This window comes from Delphinus delphis, chromosome 14 (genome assembly GCF_949987515.2).
Source record: "Delphinus delphis chromosome 14, mDelDel1.2, whole genome shotgun sequence".
NCBI classification, from domain to species: domain Eukaryota; kingdom Metazoa; phylum Chordata; class Mammalia; order Artiodactyla; family Delphinidae; genus Delphinus; species Delphinus delphis.
Window position 1 is genome coordinate 27,056,375 of NC_082696.1, and position 19,222 is coordinate 27,075,596.

General features: G+C 38.9%; 1 protein-coding gene across 1 annotated transcript; it reads left to right on the top strand.

The window, feature by feature from the left end:
* The first annotated feature begins 351 nt into the window (after positions 1 to 351).
* MTFR2 (mitochondrial fission regulator 2) lies at positions 352 to 16,721 on the top strand. Its single transcript, XM_060030517.1, has 8 exons — positions 352 to 593; positions 1,219 to 1,331; positions 5,244 to 5,348; positions 5,803 to 5,915; positions 7,213 to 7,448; positions 8,920 to 9,271; positions 14,386 to 14,560; positions 16,686 to 16,721. Exons 2-8 carry the CDS (start codon positions 1,269 to 1,271, stop codon positions 16,719 to 16,721), a joined length of 1,080 nt encoding a protein of 359 aa, XP_059886500.1. The 5' UTR covers positions 352 to 593; positions 1,219 to 1,268.
* The last annotated feature ends 2,501 nt before the right edge of the window (positions 16,722 to 19,222 follow it).

The window sequence follows — 19,222 nt, forward strand, 5'->3', positions numbered from 1 at the left end:
AGACACCGGTATTATGGGAGCACCCGGGAAACCCAAAGGCGAGTCTTGAGCATGCGTCATCGTCCCTGCGCTGCCTGCCCCGCCCACCTGTGCCTCTAGGCTTCTATTGGCTGCCTCGCTGAAGGCCCGCCCTCTTGAAGGAGGAAGACACTCAGTAGCCAGTCTAAATAACCGTAAATAACCTGACGTCATTACGTAACCAGTCACAAGCAACGATCTTCAGCCTTGTCCAATGAGGTCGGGCACGGGTCATGGCCCGCGGAGTTTAAGTTTAGTCGCGGGACCCGGAAATGGTGAGCCCATTGTGGAGGCAAGGAACAGGTTCGGTGGCGCACGGGCGGAGGGCCGCGCTTCCAGCTGAGTTGCCCCGGCCGAGTGAGGGGCTACAGGGCCAAGCCCTGGGCCAGTGGAGGCGTCGTCACCGCCCGTGGCAGGCAAGCCGAGGCGCACGGGCGGACACGTGTGGACGTCTGAGCGCTCCCGGACCAGGACGAGTGCACGCCGGGCCTAGTCCTCTGCGGATTCCGCGGCAAGGTTCCTTAACGACTGCTTGAAGTTCCCGTGATTGCCGAGAGGCTGGGCTTCGGAGGAAGGTAAGCCAGGCGACCATGCTGGGTTAGGAGAGACGCCGAGGGAGCTTGGGGCCAAAGCGAGTGATGTGACTGGGCGCTAGTCTCGGCCTGTTATTTAGTAGTTAGGTGACTAAGTCACGTCGCCTATCTGGGGTTCATATTCTTGAAAATAAGCAAGGAGGTGGGTGGTACTCCGATACGTTAGTGAGGAAGAGCTACCGTTCCTTTTGTCAAAGCCTTGAGTCGGCCCCCTGACTGCTTTCAAGGATGGGTTGAACTCATCCCTTCTAAGAGTCTCAGCCCAAAGCTTTCGGAGAGAGGGCGCATCGCTGTTGCAACTAACTTGAAGGCTTCCCTGCTAAGTTTCCAATTTCGCTGATTGATATTTATTAACCAGGTCCCTTCAGAGGCTCAAAAAAATCCTATGAATTTTTAATGCAACTTAACTGATAAATTGAAGTTTCTTTTACCAACCCTTCCCCATTCCCCCGTTCCTCTTTTTCTCTCCTCTCATTAAAATAATGCTGGCCAGAGAGATTAGTTGATGGTGTAATGTGTAACCAAAGGAGTTTTCCAATTATTTAATACAATTTTGTGCGGCAGTTATTTATCAAGAATAATGTTTTCTAATTTTTTTTCCCTTAAGGTATCAAGAAACAATGTTTCCTTAAATTTGCTTCTGTATTTGCCTCATCAATGTCATTCATATTGAGTATCTTAAGAGAGATGCTGGAATATTTTGGTGTTCCTGTAAACCAGGTAAATATCTTTTAATGGATTTGAATGAACCTGTTGTATTTGTTTGAGGTCTTATTTTAGAAATGATTTATATGTCAACACTCAAGGCAAAATTGTTACTTCTCTATAGGTGTAACAAAGGCGAGTTTCCTTTAGTATAGCTTTGATAGTTTGAGTTAAAAAAGAGATAAGATTATCAGGAACCCATTTATTTGATAGGTCAAATGCCAACGAAAGATACAACCGAAGCAAAAGATAGACACGACCTTCATAGATAAAATATTTAAAAAATATCTAGTGGCTTTATTTAAGGTAATTTAAGTTTGATACTTGGATATAGAATGGCAAGTTATAGCTCAGCAAATTCAGAATAAATATTAAGGAGAGAGGTTGGCTTAGGTGCGAGAAGCATAAGCAAATCAAATTTTGTCTACTTACTGAGTACCTATGACATCTAACACAATATGCTTGTTTCTGTAGGTGATGCAGAGTAGCAGTACATGGTTCTTGTATTCATGATGCTTAAAATATAATATGAGATATAAGAAACGTATAGAGATAACTGTAATACAGGACTGAATATAAGAGAGACACAAAAATAATGGGGGGGCTTACAGAAAATGGGCAAATTGTTGCTGTTTGGTGTTGTGAATTAGAATAGACAAGGATAATTAAAATGTTTTAAACAAAAGTTGAAAAATGATGGAGCCATTAATATAAATGGACAATTCCATACGTGAAACTACTTTGAGTAGGGAGATAAGTCATATGTGCTGTTGGAATATATAAATACAAAGGTCCTGCAGATAATTGGGTATATGGTTCTGGAATGTAGGAAAGAAAAGAGATTCAGATTTGGAGTGATCGACATTCTTTTGATATTTGACTTTGATGACATGTAATGGAGGATGTCACTGGATGTTATTGAAGCATTTTGAATTTCAGAATTGGAGAGATTTAAAGACAACAAAGACTGAGTGATTGTTGAAGATTTGCTTATCAGTAGATTATTGATGCCTTTAGGGATTTCTGTAGGTGGAGAGTGGCAGCTGAACTGTAGTAGTTTGAAGAATGATTGAGGAAGGGAAGTGGCATCAGCATCCTTCTTTTGAAAAGTTTGTGAAAAGAAATTGAGAGAGGCCATCAATCTGAAGGAAAACTGCTTAACCCGAAAGAGCATGTGTTCTTGTTAATGGATAGTGGGAAATTAAGTTGGATAGATAGAATAGGGCTAAGTGGCAGAGGACCTTTGAGAGTGATTGGAGAATGAATACGCAATTCATGGAGTATGTTATGGCAACTGAGCTGGCAGAATTGATGGAAGGTTGTGAGGCTGCCTGATGGAATCAGTATTTAATGGTTAGAGCCGGGTGCTTGGATATGATCAGATAAATTCAGAACCCTTGCCATTTAAAAGCAGAGGAATGGCATGACTTTGTGCAGAAGATTCTATGAGCTGATGACTTTCAAATCATTCTCTCTAGCCCCAGTTTTTCTCAACTAGTCCTATGGCTTCGATTTTTACCTGTCATGTATTCTGTATGCTGATGATTCCCAAATCCATCTTTCTAATGCAGATTGTCTCCTAAGTTCTAGAACTGTGTATCCATCTGCTTACGGGATGTTTCCATGAGGATGCTGATAGGATGCTACCTCTGTATCTGTGGCTTATAATAAACTTCGTTTTCCTTATGGGATCTCAGGAAAAATGAAAAGTCCAATTTTTAATGCTTTTTGAAGAGAGAAAATGCCTCCTTTGTGTTGAAATCACTTCCAAAAGAACAAACGTTATGTCATATTTTGGGGGAGGTTTCCTGTGGGAATAGTTTACACTAATAGGGGAAACTCCAAGCTAAAGAACAAAGTTATTATTTGAGTTATAGAAGCACATTTCATTTCTGTTATCTTAAGAACTGACTACTAGAAAATGTATTCCACTGTAAGTAAAGCATTCTTTTTTTTCTCTTTTTAAAAATTGAAATATAGCTGATTTACACTATTGTGTAGTTTTAACTGTACAGCAAAGTGATCAGTTATATAATATTTCAGATTATTGTCCATTATAGGTTATTACAAGATACTGATATAGTTCCCTGTGCTATGCAGTAGATTCTTGTTGCTTTTCTGTCTTACACACAGTAGTTTGTATCTGTTAGTCTCATACTCCTAATATAACCCCCCCTTCCCTTTCCCCTTTGGCAGCCATAAGTTTGTTTTCTACGTCTGTGAGTCTGTTTCTCTGTTTTGTTTATAGATTCATTTGTAGTATTATTTAGAGTCCCCATATAAGTGATAATATTTGTCTTTCTCTGTCTGACTTATTTCACTTAGTATGATATTCTCTAGGTCCATCCATGTTGCTGCAAATGGCAATATTTTATTCTTTTTTATGGCTGAGTAATATTCCATTGTGTGTATGTATGTGTGTATGTATGTATGTATGTATATCTACATCTATATCTATATCTGCCACATCATCTTCAACCAGTCATCTATTGATGGGCACTTGGGTTGTTTCCATGTCTTGGCTATTGTAAATAGTGCTGCTGTGGACATTGGGGTGCATGTATCTTTTTGAATTAGAGTTTTCCCCAGGAGTGGGATATTGCTGGATCATATGATAACTCTACTTGTATTTTTTTAAGGAACCTCCATGCTGTTTTCCATAGTGGCTGCACCAATTTACATTCCCACCATCAGTGTAGGAGGGTTCCCTTTTCCCCACACCCTCTCCAGTATTTATTATTTGTGGACTTTTTGATGATAGTCATTCTGACCCACATGAGGTGATACCTCGTTGTTTTGATTTGCATTTCCCTAATAGTTAGGGCTGTTGAGCATCTTTTCTTGTACCTGGTGGCCATCTGTATGTCTTTGAAGAAATGTCTGTTTAGGTCTTCTGCCCATTTTTTGATTGGATTGTTTGTTATTTTGATATTGAGTTGTATGAGCTGTTTGTATATTTTGGAGATTATCCATTTGTCAGTTGCATAGTTTGCAGATACTTTCTCCTATTCTGTAGGTTTTTTCATTTTATTGATGGTTTCCTTTGCTGTGCAAAAGCGTTTAAGTTTAATTAGGTCCCATTTGTTTATATTTGCTTTTATTTCTTTTGCCTTAGGAGACTGATTTAAGGAAATATTGCTACAATTTATGTCTGAGAATGTTTTGCCTATGTTCTCTTCTAGTTTTATGGTGTCATGTCTTACATTTAGGTCTTCAAACCATTTTGAGTTTATTTTTGCGTATGGTGTGAGGGAGTGTTCTAACTTCATTGATTTTCATGTAACTGTGCAGCTTTCCCAACACCACTTGCTTTTCTCCATCGTGTATTCTTGCCTCCTTTGTCGTAGATTAATTGACTGCACATGCGTGGGTTTGTTTCTGGGCTCTCTGTTGTGCTCCATTGATCTATATGTCTCTTTGTGCCAGTACAACAGTAAGTAAAGCATCCTTAAACTGTTTAGGGCCTGCTTCATTTATTCCCCTTTTTATTCCTCCTTTAAAGGAAATTACATGAATATACTCTGTATTACTTCACTGCTTGAAAAATTGAAATTGTCCATTTTTCATTGGGCCCAAAGATGGGATTTTTAGTTGGGAGGAGGGGAGACAATTTTTCTGAATAAAGTTCCCCAAGATATTTGGCCATTATCAGAAATAAAACAGAATGAATTTGTGGTGCTTTCTCAAAACATCTTTCTTCCTGGAATCTGTATATGTTAACTCCCATCCCCCTGCTTCCCACGTTTTTAAAGACAGATATGAATAAAGTTTAATTCTTTGAAGAAAATACTTTAGAAGTATGCCATTCTATATTTTCTTTTTAAAAATAAATGTTATTGCATATTTTACATTTTTTCCATAAATAATATCAATACAAACATGCTCAATAGGGTACTACTTTTTAAACAATGCTTTATGTTTAAATAGGTTTTGCAGATTTGGGAAAATAAAGACTATGGATCAGCTCGGAGTATTGTTCGTGTTATTGGGAAAATTCTTCCTTTAGAACCTTGTCCCAGGCCTAATTTTGAGGTAAGTCAGTCAACATGCATTGTTTAAGTACCATGTGTAAAATTATCCCAGGTACTCCTAGGGACATAGGGTAGAACAAAAGAAGAAATGTTTCCTGCAAGCCAAAAAACCTTTAGTTTATCCTGGAAACAAGTCATTTCACGTGTGTCTTTGTCTTTATTTTTTTAAGTAATTATATCCAAAGATTGGCAGATGCGAAGCAACCCCTGAGTAGCTTATTTCATTCTTCTAGTTTGTGTTTTATGTTGGATGACATTCACTAAGGGAGAGAATATTGCCACATGTGTAGACTTTAGAATAATTATTTTCCTCAGTTTTTTTTCTCGCTAATAGGTGTATGTTTTTCTATTGCATATCCTTTTTCCTTTTCACTCTTGTGGATTTTTAATTTACACAAATAGTTTCCACGGGCATGTGTCTTTCCCCGACTCCCTGACTTTCTTTTTTCCTTTAGCTGATCCCACTCTTGAACTCTGTGGACCCAGCTAACTGTGGATCTGTAGTCCCATCTTTTGCTGACGTTTTGTATGTGACGAATGATGAAGAAGCCAGTTATCTCAGATTTCGGTAATTTTTCTACTTATCTTGGAAAATGGGGTGTGGGCTATAATCTGAATTCTTCCACATGGTGAAGTATGTTCAGACTGATCGAGCCTTTTTATTTGTCTACCTCTGTACTGCGCTGTGTCCTGCTAATGTCTTCCTAATAGGGATGACTGGTGTTTTCTCATTTTTAGCCAGTTTTTTCTTTTTTTTTAATGTATTTTATTTTTATTTATTATTTTTGGCTGTGTTGGGTCTTCGTTGCTGTGCGCGGGATTTCTCTAGTTGCAATGAGCTGGGACTACTCTTCGTTGTGGTGTGAGGGCTTCTCATTGCAGTGGCTTCTCTTGTTGTGGAGCACGGGCTCTAGAGTATGTGGGCTTCAGTAGATGTGGTGTGTGGGCTCAGTAGTTGTGGCTCATGGGCTCTAGAGTGCAGACTTGGTAGTTGTGGCGCACGGGCTTAGTTGCTCCGCGGCATGTGGGATCTTCTCAGACCAGTGTTCAAACCCATGTCCCCTGCACTGGCAGGCAGATTCTTAACCACTGTGCCGCCAGGGAAGCCCCTAGCTAGTCTTTCTTAATGCACATTTAATCCTCACCCCAGGCCTAGGAAGGAATGATATTAAAAGGATATAAAAATCACCATGTTCATTTTTGGAGAAAGCTCTTTCCTATACTAAATACTATATTTATTTTATATATTTAGCCAAAACTTATATAGTGTTTACTGTTTACCAGGCAATGATGTTAAATATATTTCAACATTTGGATGTTTTACTGCTTGGTAATACTAACTTAGCTGTTAGTGTATTCAGATACAGGCTGAAGTACAAAAGGGTCAGTTATTCAGAAAAACTGGCTAAATTTATTCTATATCAAATTGGTTTATAAATTTTCAAAAAATTAGAATATGGTAAACTTACTCCAACATAACAAGGAATCCTGTAGGACCTTATATTCCGAATATGTAGAATTTCTAAATAAATTAACTTTATTTCTAAATAAATCAATTTGTACTGTGTTTGAAGTTAATAGATAGGATCATTATTTTTGGTTTACAGTCTGTAAGCAAGATGTGTTCCTTCATTCACTGACCGCTTATTGGTCACCTATTAAAGTCAGCATTTGTTCTGGGTACTGAGAATATAAAGTTACATAAGATGTTGTTTGTCCTCAGTGAGTCTAGAGACCATTATAGGGTAAAGAGAGCTATTCTGGTTTTGTTTTGGTATCTTTATTCTTTAACTGAAAGAATTTATTTCTAGAAAATTTTTCTTCCCCCTTCTCTCTCTCTTTCCATTTTTTCCTTCCACCTACAGAAATAGTATATGGAAAAATGAAGAAGGGGAGAAAATTGCTTCTTTCCATCCTTTGCAACTAGTTGAAGATCCATTGACACCTGCTCTAAGGCATAACAAACCAACAAAAAGTGATTGGCCTGAAAGTGAAGCTGCAATTAAAAAAATAGCTGCCCTTGAAGATGAGCTAGCTTTTCTTCGCTCTCAGATTGCTGCAATTGTGGGAAGGCAAGAACTGAGAAACAGTACAAATTCTGGTGAGTAACGCTGGATTTTTATTTCAGTTGGATGATACTCATTTAGTATTTCAGTCAGTGTGGTTCTGAGTAAGAAAAGAATGTTTGCTGCTAATGTATCTTATGAATGACATTAAATATGAAACGATGTTGGGTGTATATATGTGTTACCTCTGATGTTTATTGAGAATAAATTAAGATGCATTTGTAGTGACAGGGATGGCTTTGGTTTAAAGAAGAGCTAGCTATGCTGCCGAAGATTGTAGTTTTGTATTTAAAAGCCTGTTTTCTAAGTACAGTTGTCCCTTGGCATCCGTGGGGTGTTGGTTCTAGGACCCCTGTGGACACCAAAATCTTAGGATGCTTAAGTCCCTTATATAAAATGGCATATTTACATATAACCTATACACATCGTCCGTCCTCCCATATACTTTAAATCATCTCTAGATTACTTATAATACCTAATAAAATGCAAGTAGTTATAAATATAATGGAAATGCTTTGTAAATGGTTGTCAGTGCATGGAGGATCAAGTTTTGCTTTTTGGAACTTTTCTGGAGTTTTTTTTTTTTTAATTCATATTTTTGATCTGCGGTTGGTTGAATCTGCATATGTAGAGCCTGAGGATATGGAGGGCTGACTGTAAGCTTTTCTAACTCCGTAGAAAAGTGTTGGACATTTAAGCGGAGGGATGCATTAATTTGAGACAAGAGTATAGATTTGAGGCTTCATATATATATATTTGTAGTTTGAAGTTATTGCTGCTATACTTCCACCAAATCTAGGTGAATACTGTTTTCCAGATGATTCTTTTTAAAATTTTTAGAGATGTGACTTGCTTTAAATAATATACATACACACACACTATCTGTATGTATATAAAAACATCCATATAAACATATATATAATTTGTGTATAACATAATACTTATATAGTATTGTATATTTATAATTTATATTAAATATTATATATACTACTGGGTAATAAATGAGGTATGATATATACACTTTTTTAAAAGCAGTCTTGTTACACATGATTTTAGGAGCAAATCTGTTGTGAAAAAGTTAAGTATTTGGTACCCGTCATAGGCTCCTGCCTAGAAAATATATGCCTGGGTGTTTCTACAATGTCATCATTAGAGTGAATATATCAGTTTGCATGTTTCTAGCCACAAGTTGTTGATCGTGTTTTAGCTTTTGTAAATAGAGGATGAAATTCAGATTGTATGTGAAAAAAGCACTTTTAATTTTCTCTTTAAAATGCATTCTCCCCCTTCCCCTACACAGAGAATCCTAATTGGATTAAAAATGAATTTACTGTTTGCTTGACTCTTTCAGAAATTACTAAGCAGATGGGATTGCTTCACCTTCCTGGCCACAGTATCATTATTTTAGTAGCATTACAGAATTGTTCCTGTTTTGATTCTAATTAGTGTTACGTGTTAATTGGAGAAAATTTTGCATGGTTTTTCAACAGACCACATTTTCTTTAGGCTCCTTGGACTTGAAGAACGACAGACCTAGTGGTTTGGGACACATGCCATCATCAGGGACTACTCAACTGAGTGTCGAACCAGATTCGTTTTCAAGTTCAGTGTTTCCCTCTCCTCCTCCTCCACCACCGCCTCCTCAGGTTTCTTCTCTACGGCCTCCATGTTCTCCTCTCGTGCAAACAGCCTCTAATAATATTTGTGCATCAGATAATTCAGCAACTGAAGTGAAAAAACAGCACCCAGATACTAGGAAAACCAATTTTAGTCATCATTCAAAAAACCATAAAGATGTTCCAAACATGTTGGATGTTCTGAAGGATGTGAATAAGGTTAAGCTACGTGCTGTTGAAAGGTATGTTGTCATAATTTGAGAAATGAACCCAAATTTTATCAATGGTGTTTAAAGAAATTATTATATTTATCAAAGTAAACATATATAAGTCTTCTCTGATTCCTCTTTACCCCAAATACCCCTCGAGAGAGAATCATTTTCAGTTTTTTGTGACTCTTTGTTCTAGTGTCCTATCTCCATATTTTTGAAACAACGTACTATTTTTGCTATTTCTTGATATTTTAGTTATATTTACTTGCAATTGTTAAAAATCTGGAATACGTTCTCTTAGACATTCTACCCCCTAACACACGTGCACACACACTTCTTATTACATCTTCCCGATATGGTTAAGTCACAGTCTTTCCTTAAATCCGTGTTCAGAATTTATATCCTTACTATAACAGTAAACATTCACAGGTAAGCCATTTCATATACTATGACTACATTTTGTTTGTTACTAATTTTATTTTTTATTGAAATTAATAATTGCCTCCTTGAATCCCCCCCACCCCGGAAATCCCCTCACGGAGCCCTCTGTCCTGTTCTAATCTCACCTGTTGCTCTAAACTTCCTACATTGTCATCCTAAGAATTTCCTTCGTCATCATGGGCATTCTCTTTGTCCTGTGTCGCATCACCCATTTCCTGGGTGTCATATCTTCTTCCTGCAGCTTCCTGAGGAGTGCATGAAAGGTAGATTTAAGACCTTGTATATCTGAATTTCTTTTTCTTTTATTCTCACACTTAATTGCTAGTTTGGCTGGGTATATAATTGACAGAAAATCATTTTTCCTCAGAATTTTGAAGACATTTTTCCATCGGTTTCTAGCTCTCAGTGTTCTTGTTGAGAGGTTAATGTCGTTTTGATTCCTGATGCCATGTATGAAACCTGTTTCTTCATTTTTTTTTTTTTCTTACGGTATGCAGGCCTCTCACTGTTGTGGCCTCTCCCATTGCGGAGCACAGACTTTGGACGCACAGGCTCAGTGGCCATGGCTTATGGGCCCAGCTGCTCCGCAGCATGTGGGATATTCCCAGACTGGGGCACGAACCCGTGTCCCCTGCATCAGCAGGTGGACTCTCGACCACTGCGCCACCAGGGAAGCCCCTGTTTCTTCATTCTTGAAGCATTTAAGATCTTTCTTTGGTCCTGGTGTTCTTAAATTTCATGGTGATGTGCCCTGGAGATTTCTTTTTAAGTTTCTTGTGCTGAGCATTTACTTCTTTTTAAGTTCCTTATGCTGAGTTCACTTATTGATTGAACTCAATCAGTTTAGAGTTTTATGTCCTTTATTTTTGGAAATTTCTTATAACATTTCTCTGATAATTTTCTTCTATTCTTTCCTTCTGTTCTCTTTTCTTGGAAAGCCTATTAGAAGTTTGAATGCCAGAATTATTTGCCTTATCTTCGTATCTTTCCTTTACTGTTTTCTTCTCTTTGCTTTTTTTTATTGTACTTTTTGAGAAAATTCTAACTCTTCTATTGTTTTTCCTGTCATCACTTGTTTTTTGGGGGTGTGGGTGGGGTGTGGGGAACTGTGCAGCTTGTGAGATTCTAGTTCCCTGACCAGGGATTGAACCAAGCCCTCGGCAGTGAAAGTGTGGAGTTCTAACCACTGAACTGCCAGGGAATTTCCCCCATCATCATATTTTTAATTTGTGAGACCCATTTCTTTTTCTTTGAGTGCTCCTTTTTTATGTCTTCTTGCTTTTGTGTGTCTTATGCTACTGAAAATATTAACTACAGTTTTATTCTTAGTTTTCTTCTGCTCTTGAATGATGTTCATTTTTCCTGAGTTCCTTTTCCTCTTACTGATTTTGGTCTCCATTTATAGTTTTGGAGCCTTATTTAAGTATCTGGTGATTTGCAGCTATGCATTTATATTTAAAAGTGAGGCACGGAAAAGCTGATTGAAGTTTCTTTGTGTGAGGTGGGATTGCCAGCTGGTGGGCTTCACAATTTAGTGACTGAGGAGAGAACCTTGCCATTTTGTTAGCCAGATCCCATTATTTCAGTAGCTGTATGTCTTTTCTTTGGGACTAGAGAGTTTTTCTAGAAAGTTCTTCATTCTCCTTGGTCAGAAGAGTTGGGGATTTCACAGGTGGTGCAAGCTAGGTAGTTTGAGAGTTGAGTGGGGAAAGGGCAAGGGAGGAGCATATCATTCCATATGTGGACTTTTCCTCAATCCGTCTGTTTTCAGGAAGGCAGCTTACCTCCCATTCTCTTCACTGTCATCAGCTTTCCAGCTTTCAACATTTTGTTGCAATTCTTATCTACTCTCTCCTCTCGTAATCTCTTTGTCTTTGTGGGTGTACATCTTTTTCATTTCTTTGCTGTCATTTTAGTAGGCTTTCACAGAGATCTGCCATGTTCACCTGGAAATTCCTCAATGAAGTTTTGCTGAGAAAATAAATGTATTTTCTGTGTAATAGTGTTAGGACAGATAAGTCATTTCATTATCAATGAGGTTATGATTGATCCTTGTATGAGGCAGCTAGTACAGAGAAAAATCTTACGGTTGTACGTACCCATTTAGTCCCAACTAGATCTCTTACTGGTATCGTCGGGCACAGTCAGTGTAAAATGATGACTCTGTGGCTGTTACCATCACTGGAGAAATGACTGAAACGCCAGTAGACTCCACCCTCCACCCCTCTATTCTCTCATTTTTCTAACAACTGATCTGTTTCATACATTACTGCTGAATCCGACGAGACTTCCCACATCTCTACATTTACAAATTTACTCCCCATGTTCTCTGCCTTCCATTTTGTTATTGCAAATGAAGCATCCTTGATCATGTCCATTGCTCTCCCCTTGGTCGCTGGTTCCCCTTCTCTCTAAGCATTTCACTTAAAATTCTCTCTTCTGTCTTCTGCACAATCAAATTTTCCATCTTTATTCTTCTCTTCACACTTGAGCATTTCCCATCTTCAAAACATGTATACCCTCAGCTATTATAGTTTCTCTGTTCCCTGTCTGGTATAAATTCTTGGTGTTGTTTATAGTTTGTTTCCATTTCTCACTGCCTTCTAGTCACTGTAATATGGTGTCTGTTCCCATCACTCCATTGAAAACTGTTCTTTCAAGGTCTCCAGTGACTCCATGTTGCTAAATCCAGTGGTCAATTCTCATTGCTCTTCTTACTTGACCTCTCAGCAGTGTTTGATACAGTCCTCAGTTCCCACCTCCTTGGAACACTTTCTTCACTTGGCCTTGAGGAAATCATGCTTGGTTTTCCTCTTACCTCATTGTCCACCTCTTATTTCTTTGCTGATTCTTTCTTCTGGACCTGGTCTCTGAATGTTGGCATGTTCAAGGCTCAGCCCTCAGCCCCATTCTTCTCTCCACCCACATTGTTTCCTTGGGTGATCTCATCTAGTCCTAGGCTTTAGATACCAGCTAAATGCTAATGATGCCCACATTTATTTTTCTAGGCCTGACCTCTCCTCTGAGCCCCATGCCTACTTCACATCTTCATTTGCCTGTCTCACAGGTACCTCATGCTTCACATGTCCAAAACAGAACTCTTCCTTCCTACCTGTTCCGTCCTCTACCTTGAAAACTTGTTCTTCCCCCAAGTCTTTTGCTTCTCAGCAAATGGCAACAATATCACCCTCAGTCCAGACATCTGGAAATCATCCTGTTTTTTCATTTCCTTTCTATCCCACATCCTTTCCGTCAGCATACAGCTCAAATTTATGTACCCTCAGTGGTCCTCACTGCCACCTTTCAATCTAAGCCACTATCTTTTTTTTTTTTTTTTTGATGTGGACCTTTCTTTTTTTAAGTCTTTATTGAATTTGTTACAATATTGCTTCTGTTTTATATTTTGGTGTATTGGCCAGGAGGCATGTGGGATTTTAGCTCCCCGACCAGGGACTGAACCCACACCCCGTGCATTGGAAGGCGAAGTCTTAACCACTGGACCACCAGGGAAGTCCTGCCACTATCTTTTTTTTGCGGTACGTGGGCCTCTCACTGTTGTGGCCTCTCCCGTTGCAGAGCACAGGCTCTGGATGTGCAGGCTCAGTGGCCATGGCTCATGGACCCAGCCGCTCTGCGTCATGTGGGATCCTCCTGGACCAGGGCACGAACCCGTGTCCCCTGCATCGGCAGGCGGGCTCTCAACCACCGTGCCACCAGGGAAGCCCCTTGCCACTACCTTATATAGCTTGGGCTTTTGCAGTTGCCTCCAACCTGGTCTCTCTTTTCATTCTTGCCTCCTTATCTGTTCTTCATATAGTAACCAGAGTGACCTTTAAAAATTGAAGTCAGATCATACCATTCCGCTGCTTAAAATCCTTTGGTGGTTTTCCATTGCGCTTAGAATGAAATCTTGACACCTTGCTGTGGCTTGGAAGTCTCTCTAGGATTCATCCTTATCTCTCTGACCTCACGTCCTACTTCCCATCTTACTTAACTGCACGCCAGCTATACCTGTTTTTCTTTTTTCTTTTCTCACAGGTGCCAACCTCCTTGCGATGCATCCACTGGATGTTTACACTAAAATTGACTGCTTGTCATTTCCTTAAAGAGAATGTCACCTCCTTTAAGAGGCTTTTCCTCATCATCTCATTGAAAGTGCTTTCAACCTAGCCACTATCACATTTCCCTCTTTTATTTTATCCACAGCACTGGATAATTGCTGTCCAAAATGTTCTTGCTTACTTGTTTTGGTGTAACACTGTCCTGCCACCAGAGTGTTCTGTGGAAGTAGGATACTGCTCTACCCCTGAAGCGTAACATAGAACCTGGTAAAATAGGGGGCATTAAGATTGAACGAATGAATGAACAGTTAGCCTGATGTTTTTCTTTTCTTGAACTCCATAGTCCTTTTAAAAGCTCTTAAATATTTCTTTAAATTTTTCTACCGACTGGAAAATTAGAAAATAAAAAATAAAGATGATATTTGATAAATCCCAGGTTACAACGGATTGTGGTAGAGCCTCACATGGGCTCTCAGCTTTCTGATTACTAATCCATTGTGCCCTCCAGATTTGTTTTTTTTTACAAGGCAAAACATTCCAATCTCTTGAAGATTGTAATATATTATGCTTATATTTCTGCTGTGTTTGTCAATAAGGAACTTAAATTACACAAAGTTTTAATTTATTCCATTTTTTTTAAAGGTCCCCTGGGGGCAGACCCATTCATAAAAGGAAAAGACAAGACTCACCTTGGGATCCAGTGTCTTTAATATCCCATGCACTTAAGCAGAAATTTGCATTCCAAGAAGAAGATTCCTTTGAGAAGGAAAATAATTCCTGGGAGTGTTCTCCATTTTCTAGTCCAGAAACTTCAAGGGTGAGATTATAAGTTTAAATCTTCAGTTTTTCTAATGCGTATTGTTCGTGATGTATCTTTGCCTTCAAGTTCCTTGAAGTAATTAATTATGCAGAATGGGCTTAAAATTGTTGATGCTGTGTGCTGCTAATGTTTCTGTTGTTTGTGTTGACTTTCACGTTCATTTTTAGCTTTTAGCGTACTATGAAGTTTTTTTGAGGTGAGACACTTGATTTGAAAAATACTTGTGCATAAGTTTATAATGGTTTATCCTGGGCACGTGCTAACTTGACATTGCTGTCTGCAGTATGAACTGGGTGTCTGAAACTTTGAGAGGACCAGAGAAAAATGGTGTGATAGATTCAACCTAACCATATTTAAATGTGAATATTCCCAATATTTTTTCCGGTCAAATATGAAGATTGAATTATTTAGATAAATAGGACATTAACTGTGCTTTTAACAAAGCAGATGAGGTCATAATTACTTCAATGACCATGCTCATTGGATACTTAAAAAAACTCATATTTCAACCCTTGACCCTTAAGATTGCTTCTTTCTTGAAGTGTCTTTTCTTTGGTTTAGATACAATCCAAATCTGGGGGGGGTGGTTTTCCATCTCATAAACTAGTTGAGGTAGTAAATAAGAATAAGCCTTAGGAATGAGAGGAGAGTGAAAGATGGACAGTATATACAGTCCAGTGGGTGGCTTTAGAGTGGCGGACATCAGTCAGACAGCAAAGGAGATGGAAAAACTAAAAAGCAGATGGCAACTCAAAGAGCACAACAGAGCAGGGGAAAATCATTCTACTCAGTTTCAGCGCGTGTGTGGTTTCTAAGTTACCGTTGTGCCTGTACAATAGCTGATGCTTATCATGTTGACTCAGAAGATTATATTCTTAACTCTAAGAAGGCAAAAAAGTATATAGTTTACTTTAGAACTGTTACAATTAAAATTACAAATGTGTCTAAGTGTTCAACATTTGCATAGAAATTTGTAACTGGCAAAGTACTTTTTTTACTCATCTCATTTGACCTTTGCAGCAATATTTTTTTCTATCGAAGTATAGCTGATTTACAGTATTGTATTAGTTTCAGGTGTACACCATAGTGATTCAGTATTTTTGCAGTTTATACTCTATTATAGGTTATTACAAGATAGTGGCTATAATTCCCTGTGCTATACAGTATATCCTTGTTGCTTATCTGTTTTATATATAATAGTTTGTTAATCCCATACCCCTATTTGTCCCTCCCCACTTCCCTCTCTCCTTTGGTAACCACAAGTTTGTTTTCTATATCTGTGAGTCTGTTTCTGTCTTGCATATACATTCTTTTTGTTTTGTTTTGTTTTTAGATTCCACATATAAGTGACATCATACAGTATTTGTGTTTCTCTGGCTTATTTTGCTAGGCATAATATGCTGTAGGTCCATCCATGTTGCTGCAGATGGCAATATCTCATTCTTTTTTATGGCTGAGTAATATTCCAGTGTGTGTGTGTGTGTGTGTGTGTGTGTGTGTGTGTCTGTGTGTGTCTGTGTGTGTACCACATCTTGTCAATCCAATGATCCGTTGATGGTCCTTGGGTTGCCAATATTCCCTCTTTTACACATGAGGAAAATGAGTGTGAAAGTGGTTAAGTGATCTGCCATCTGACATCTAAGTGGCAGAGCAGTGAATAGAACTTGGTTTATTAAAATTCTAGGATATTTGAAAACCTTCAGTTATCTCAGAAATTCACTTAGGTGGAACACATAGTTTCCCAGTGATAGTGGATCAAGGAGGTATTACTGGTTTGTCTTACACTGTTCACTGTTCTTTTCACATTTTCTTTCCAGCCAACTGCAAGCATCTTAGAGAAAGAGCCATCTCTTTTTGTAAATTTTATAGCACCTTGCTTAGGGATGGGCACATAGAGACTCAAATTGTAGTCTACGGAGAGCTCAGTCTGTGCAGCTGTGACTGTCCTGCTCACTTTCATGTCCTCAGCCCTGACTGAGAACAGTGCCTGACATGTAACCCGCTCTTAAACAATTACTTACTGTTGAATGAGTTAAGCCTCAAAGGGTTATTTGATGTTTGTGTTGCCATTCTTTTTTTTACATCAGAATAGTTTCTGTGTTAAATATTTGCTTCATTTCATTTTGGAAACCATATTTCACAGTCAGAAGGACATTGAACTAAAGGAAGAACTGACAAACACAGCAGGTATAGCCCAAGCCACGAGCTACAGGGCTTGTGTCTGCACCTACAAGGCAGGATTGCAGAAGTATGCCAGCATACGTATCCCTACATGTGAAAGGATCTCACCTCCTGTTAAGGAAGTTAAATGTAGTCTATACACTGAGGTATATTAGTGCAGAGGTCTGAAGGATCTTGACTCTTAAGAATACCTGTCTCTGGTTTTAGAAGATCCAGCAGTTAACTGACTACTGATGGTAGTTAGGGAAATGGATCTTTTTTTTTTTCCCATGTATGTTAATGTTATTAAAAGCTGAATGTATACTTTGAGTGATTCTCCTAAGAGCTAAATAGTAAATAATTTAATGTTTCTCATTAGAGAACAGTAAGGTCTCATTATAAGGTGACAGATGCCATTTAATGGATTAAGAAAATGTAAACTAAGTCTGTATTGTACTACTCAACAGATGATAGTACATTTGGATTTTTAAAAACAATTTCTTAAAGCAGTTATGACTTTCTAACTTAAGAGCCTTTGAATCTTTTAAAAATTGGTAGTGATCGGGGCTTCCCTGGTGGCGCAGTGGTTGGAAGTCTGTCTGCCGATGCAGGGGATGCGGGTTCGTGCCCCGGTCTGGGAGGATCCCACATGCTGCGGAGCGGCTGGGCCCGTGGGCCGTGGCCGCTGGGCCTGCGCGTCCGGAGCCTGTACTCCGCAGTGGGAGGGGCCGCAACGGTGAGAGGCCCTAGTACCGCAAAAAAAAAAAAAAAAAAAAAAAAAATTGGTAGTGATCTGGTTCACTTGGCCTCCAGCAACTTGGAGATTTTCAAAGAATATAAAATTATAATTTGTTCATTAAGATAGTCATACTTTGAATCATAGATTGAACCTCCTGAAAAATCTTCCTGAGGTGATAAAAGAATTAGAAGCTGATTTTGACCGTTAAATGCTAGATTGTAGAAGTATTTAAAGAATCTTCTTGATAAGTTTTGCCTACACTTGCTATGTAAATATGTACGCTTACCACTTTATTTCCTCTGTTCCTTTGTAAATAAATATGATTTTTTGAACTTGTTTGTGTTTTATAGCAGTTCCAATTCACGTTCTCTCCTCACTACATTTAGAACGTCTGAACTGTTTTTGGAAAGAGGGTTCTGTAGTTAGTTTCTTGGTCAATGCAATGAAACACAGAAAAGTTTGGAATAGGTGTTTTGTCCTTCTGCCAATACTAATGTGGTGTGGGAATTTACATGTTTCCCTAGAAATAGAGCTTAGGTTCCATTTGGAGGAACTCAGCACCCACCCATTTTACAGGCTCTCCCCTTTCGGAAGAGCCCAGTTTGCTCACAGGTTTCATGTTATTGTGGTAGAGAGTTGGCTGCCTGGTAACCCCTATTTCCGACCCCTTTCTCCTGGCACCTTCCAGTTAGGGGTGGCTGTGCAGCATCCATCTTATAGCCATGAGAAACGGGCTTGAATCACAGAGATGTAAACCCTGACATCACTGAGCTGCTGAACTAACACCAGCAAGAGCCATCTCCACACTTCTTGTTACATGAGAAAGAGAAATAAAAAAATATGCATTGTGGGTTTTCTGTTACTTGCAGCCAGAAGCATTCATGATGATACAGCAAGTACAGCAGTGTGACTTCCATACCTGCCTGTTACTCCTTCTGTGTAGTTTTCTGATACTCCTTATCCTGTGTCAGTAGTTTGTTCTTGCTGTTGTTCCTGCCCCTCCTAGACATTGCTCCCACCCTGCCTTTTCTTCTCTCTTGTCCTTGTAATTAGAGTCCTCTTCCTCTGAAATAACTGCTTTTTATCCCCCGGGGTAGTCTTGCATTTTCAGTTTTATCGTTTCCATATTTAGAAATGTTTAAGGAACAACCCCTCCCCAACAGCCAGCAGAAACCTTTGGAAGATACCATTTTCTGCTGAGTGAAATCTATTTCTTAAGAAACCTCAAGTTAGTTTTTGGGGGGGCTTTTCTGTTCTACTTCAGAATGAATTTCCTGCTTGCCCAAAGCACATGTCAGCACCACGATGCATCAAGATTGAGTTGCCTTTAGATTCACCTCAATTTAGAAGTCTCACTTCCGATGTCCTGGGGGACACGAGACCATGCCCTGAAAGTCCCCTTCAGGAGGCCTTCTGAATAGCCTACACTTGGGCTCCTGGTGACTTAATGTTGACTGTAGAGTTCGTGAGGGCTTAGGCTTTCATTATGAATCTATCTGTAAATTATCTAATACCTAAGTGTTATTTATAACATTTTACTCTATTTTAAACTTGTCTGAACATATAGTGAGTGCTGACACTTTCTGTTCTTGCAAGGTATATAAACGCCAACTTCTTTTCCTGGCTCTAAAGCATTAATCCTCCCACTTGCCCTAGAAGAGTCCCTCCTCTCTCCTCCCTTTTCCTTGGATGCCTTAAACTAACTTGCATTCTCTTTCTTGATTGGCTGCTAGTTAATCCCTAGAAAAGAATCAGGGCAT

What these genes read in the sequence shown, in the direction of transcription:
- MTFR2 (XM_060030517.1), top strand. Translation starts at nt 1,269, where the DNA reads ATGTCATTCATATTGAGTATCTTAAGAGAGATGCTGGAATATTTTGGT. An exon ending in GAGAAACAGTACAAATTCTG is followed by an intron (nt 7,449 to 8,919) that starts GTGAGTAACGCT and finishes CATTTTCTTTAG; the next exon opens with GCTCCTTGGACTTGAAGAAC. An exon ending in CTAGTCCAGAAACTTCAAGG is followed by an intron (nt 14,561 to 16,685) that starts GTGAGATTATAA and finishes GCTTCATTTCAT; the next exon opens with TTTGGAAACCATATTTCACA.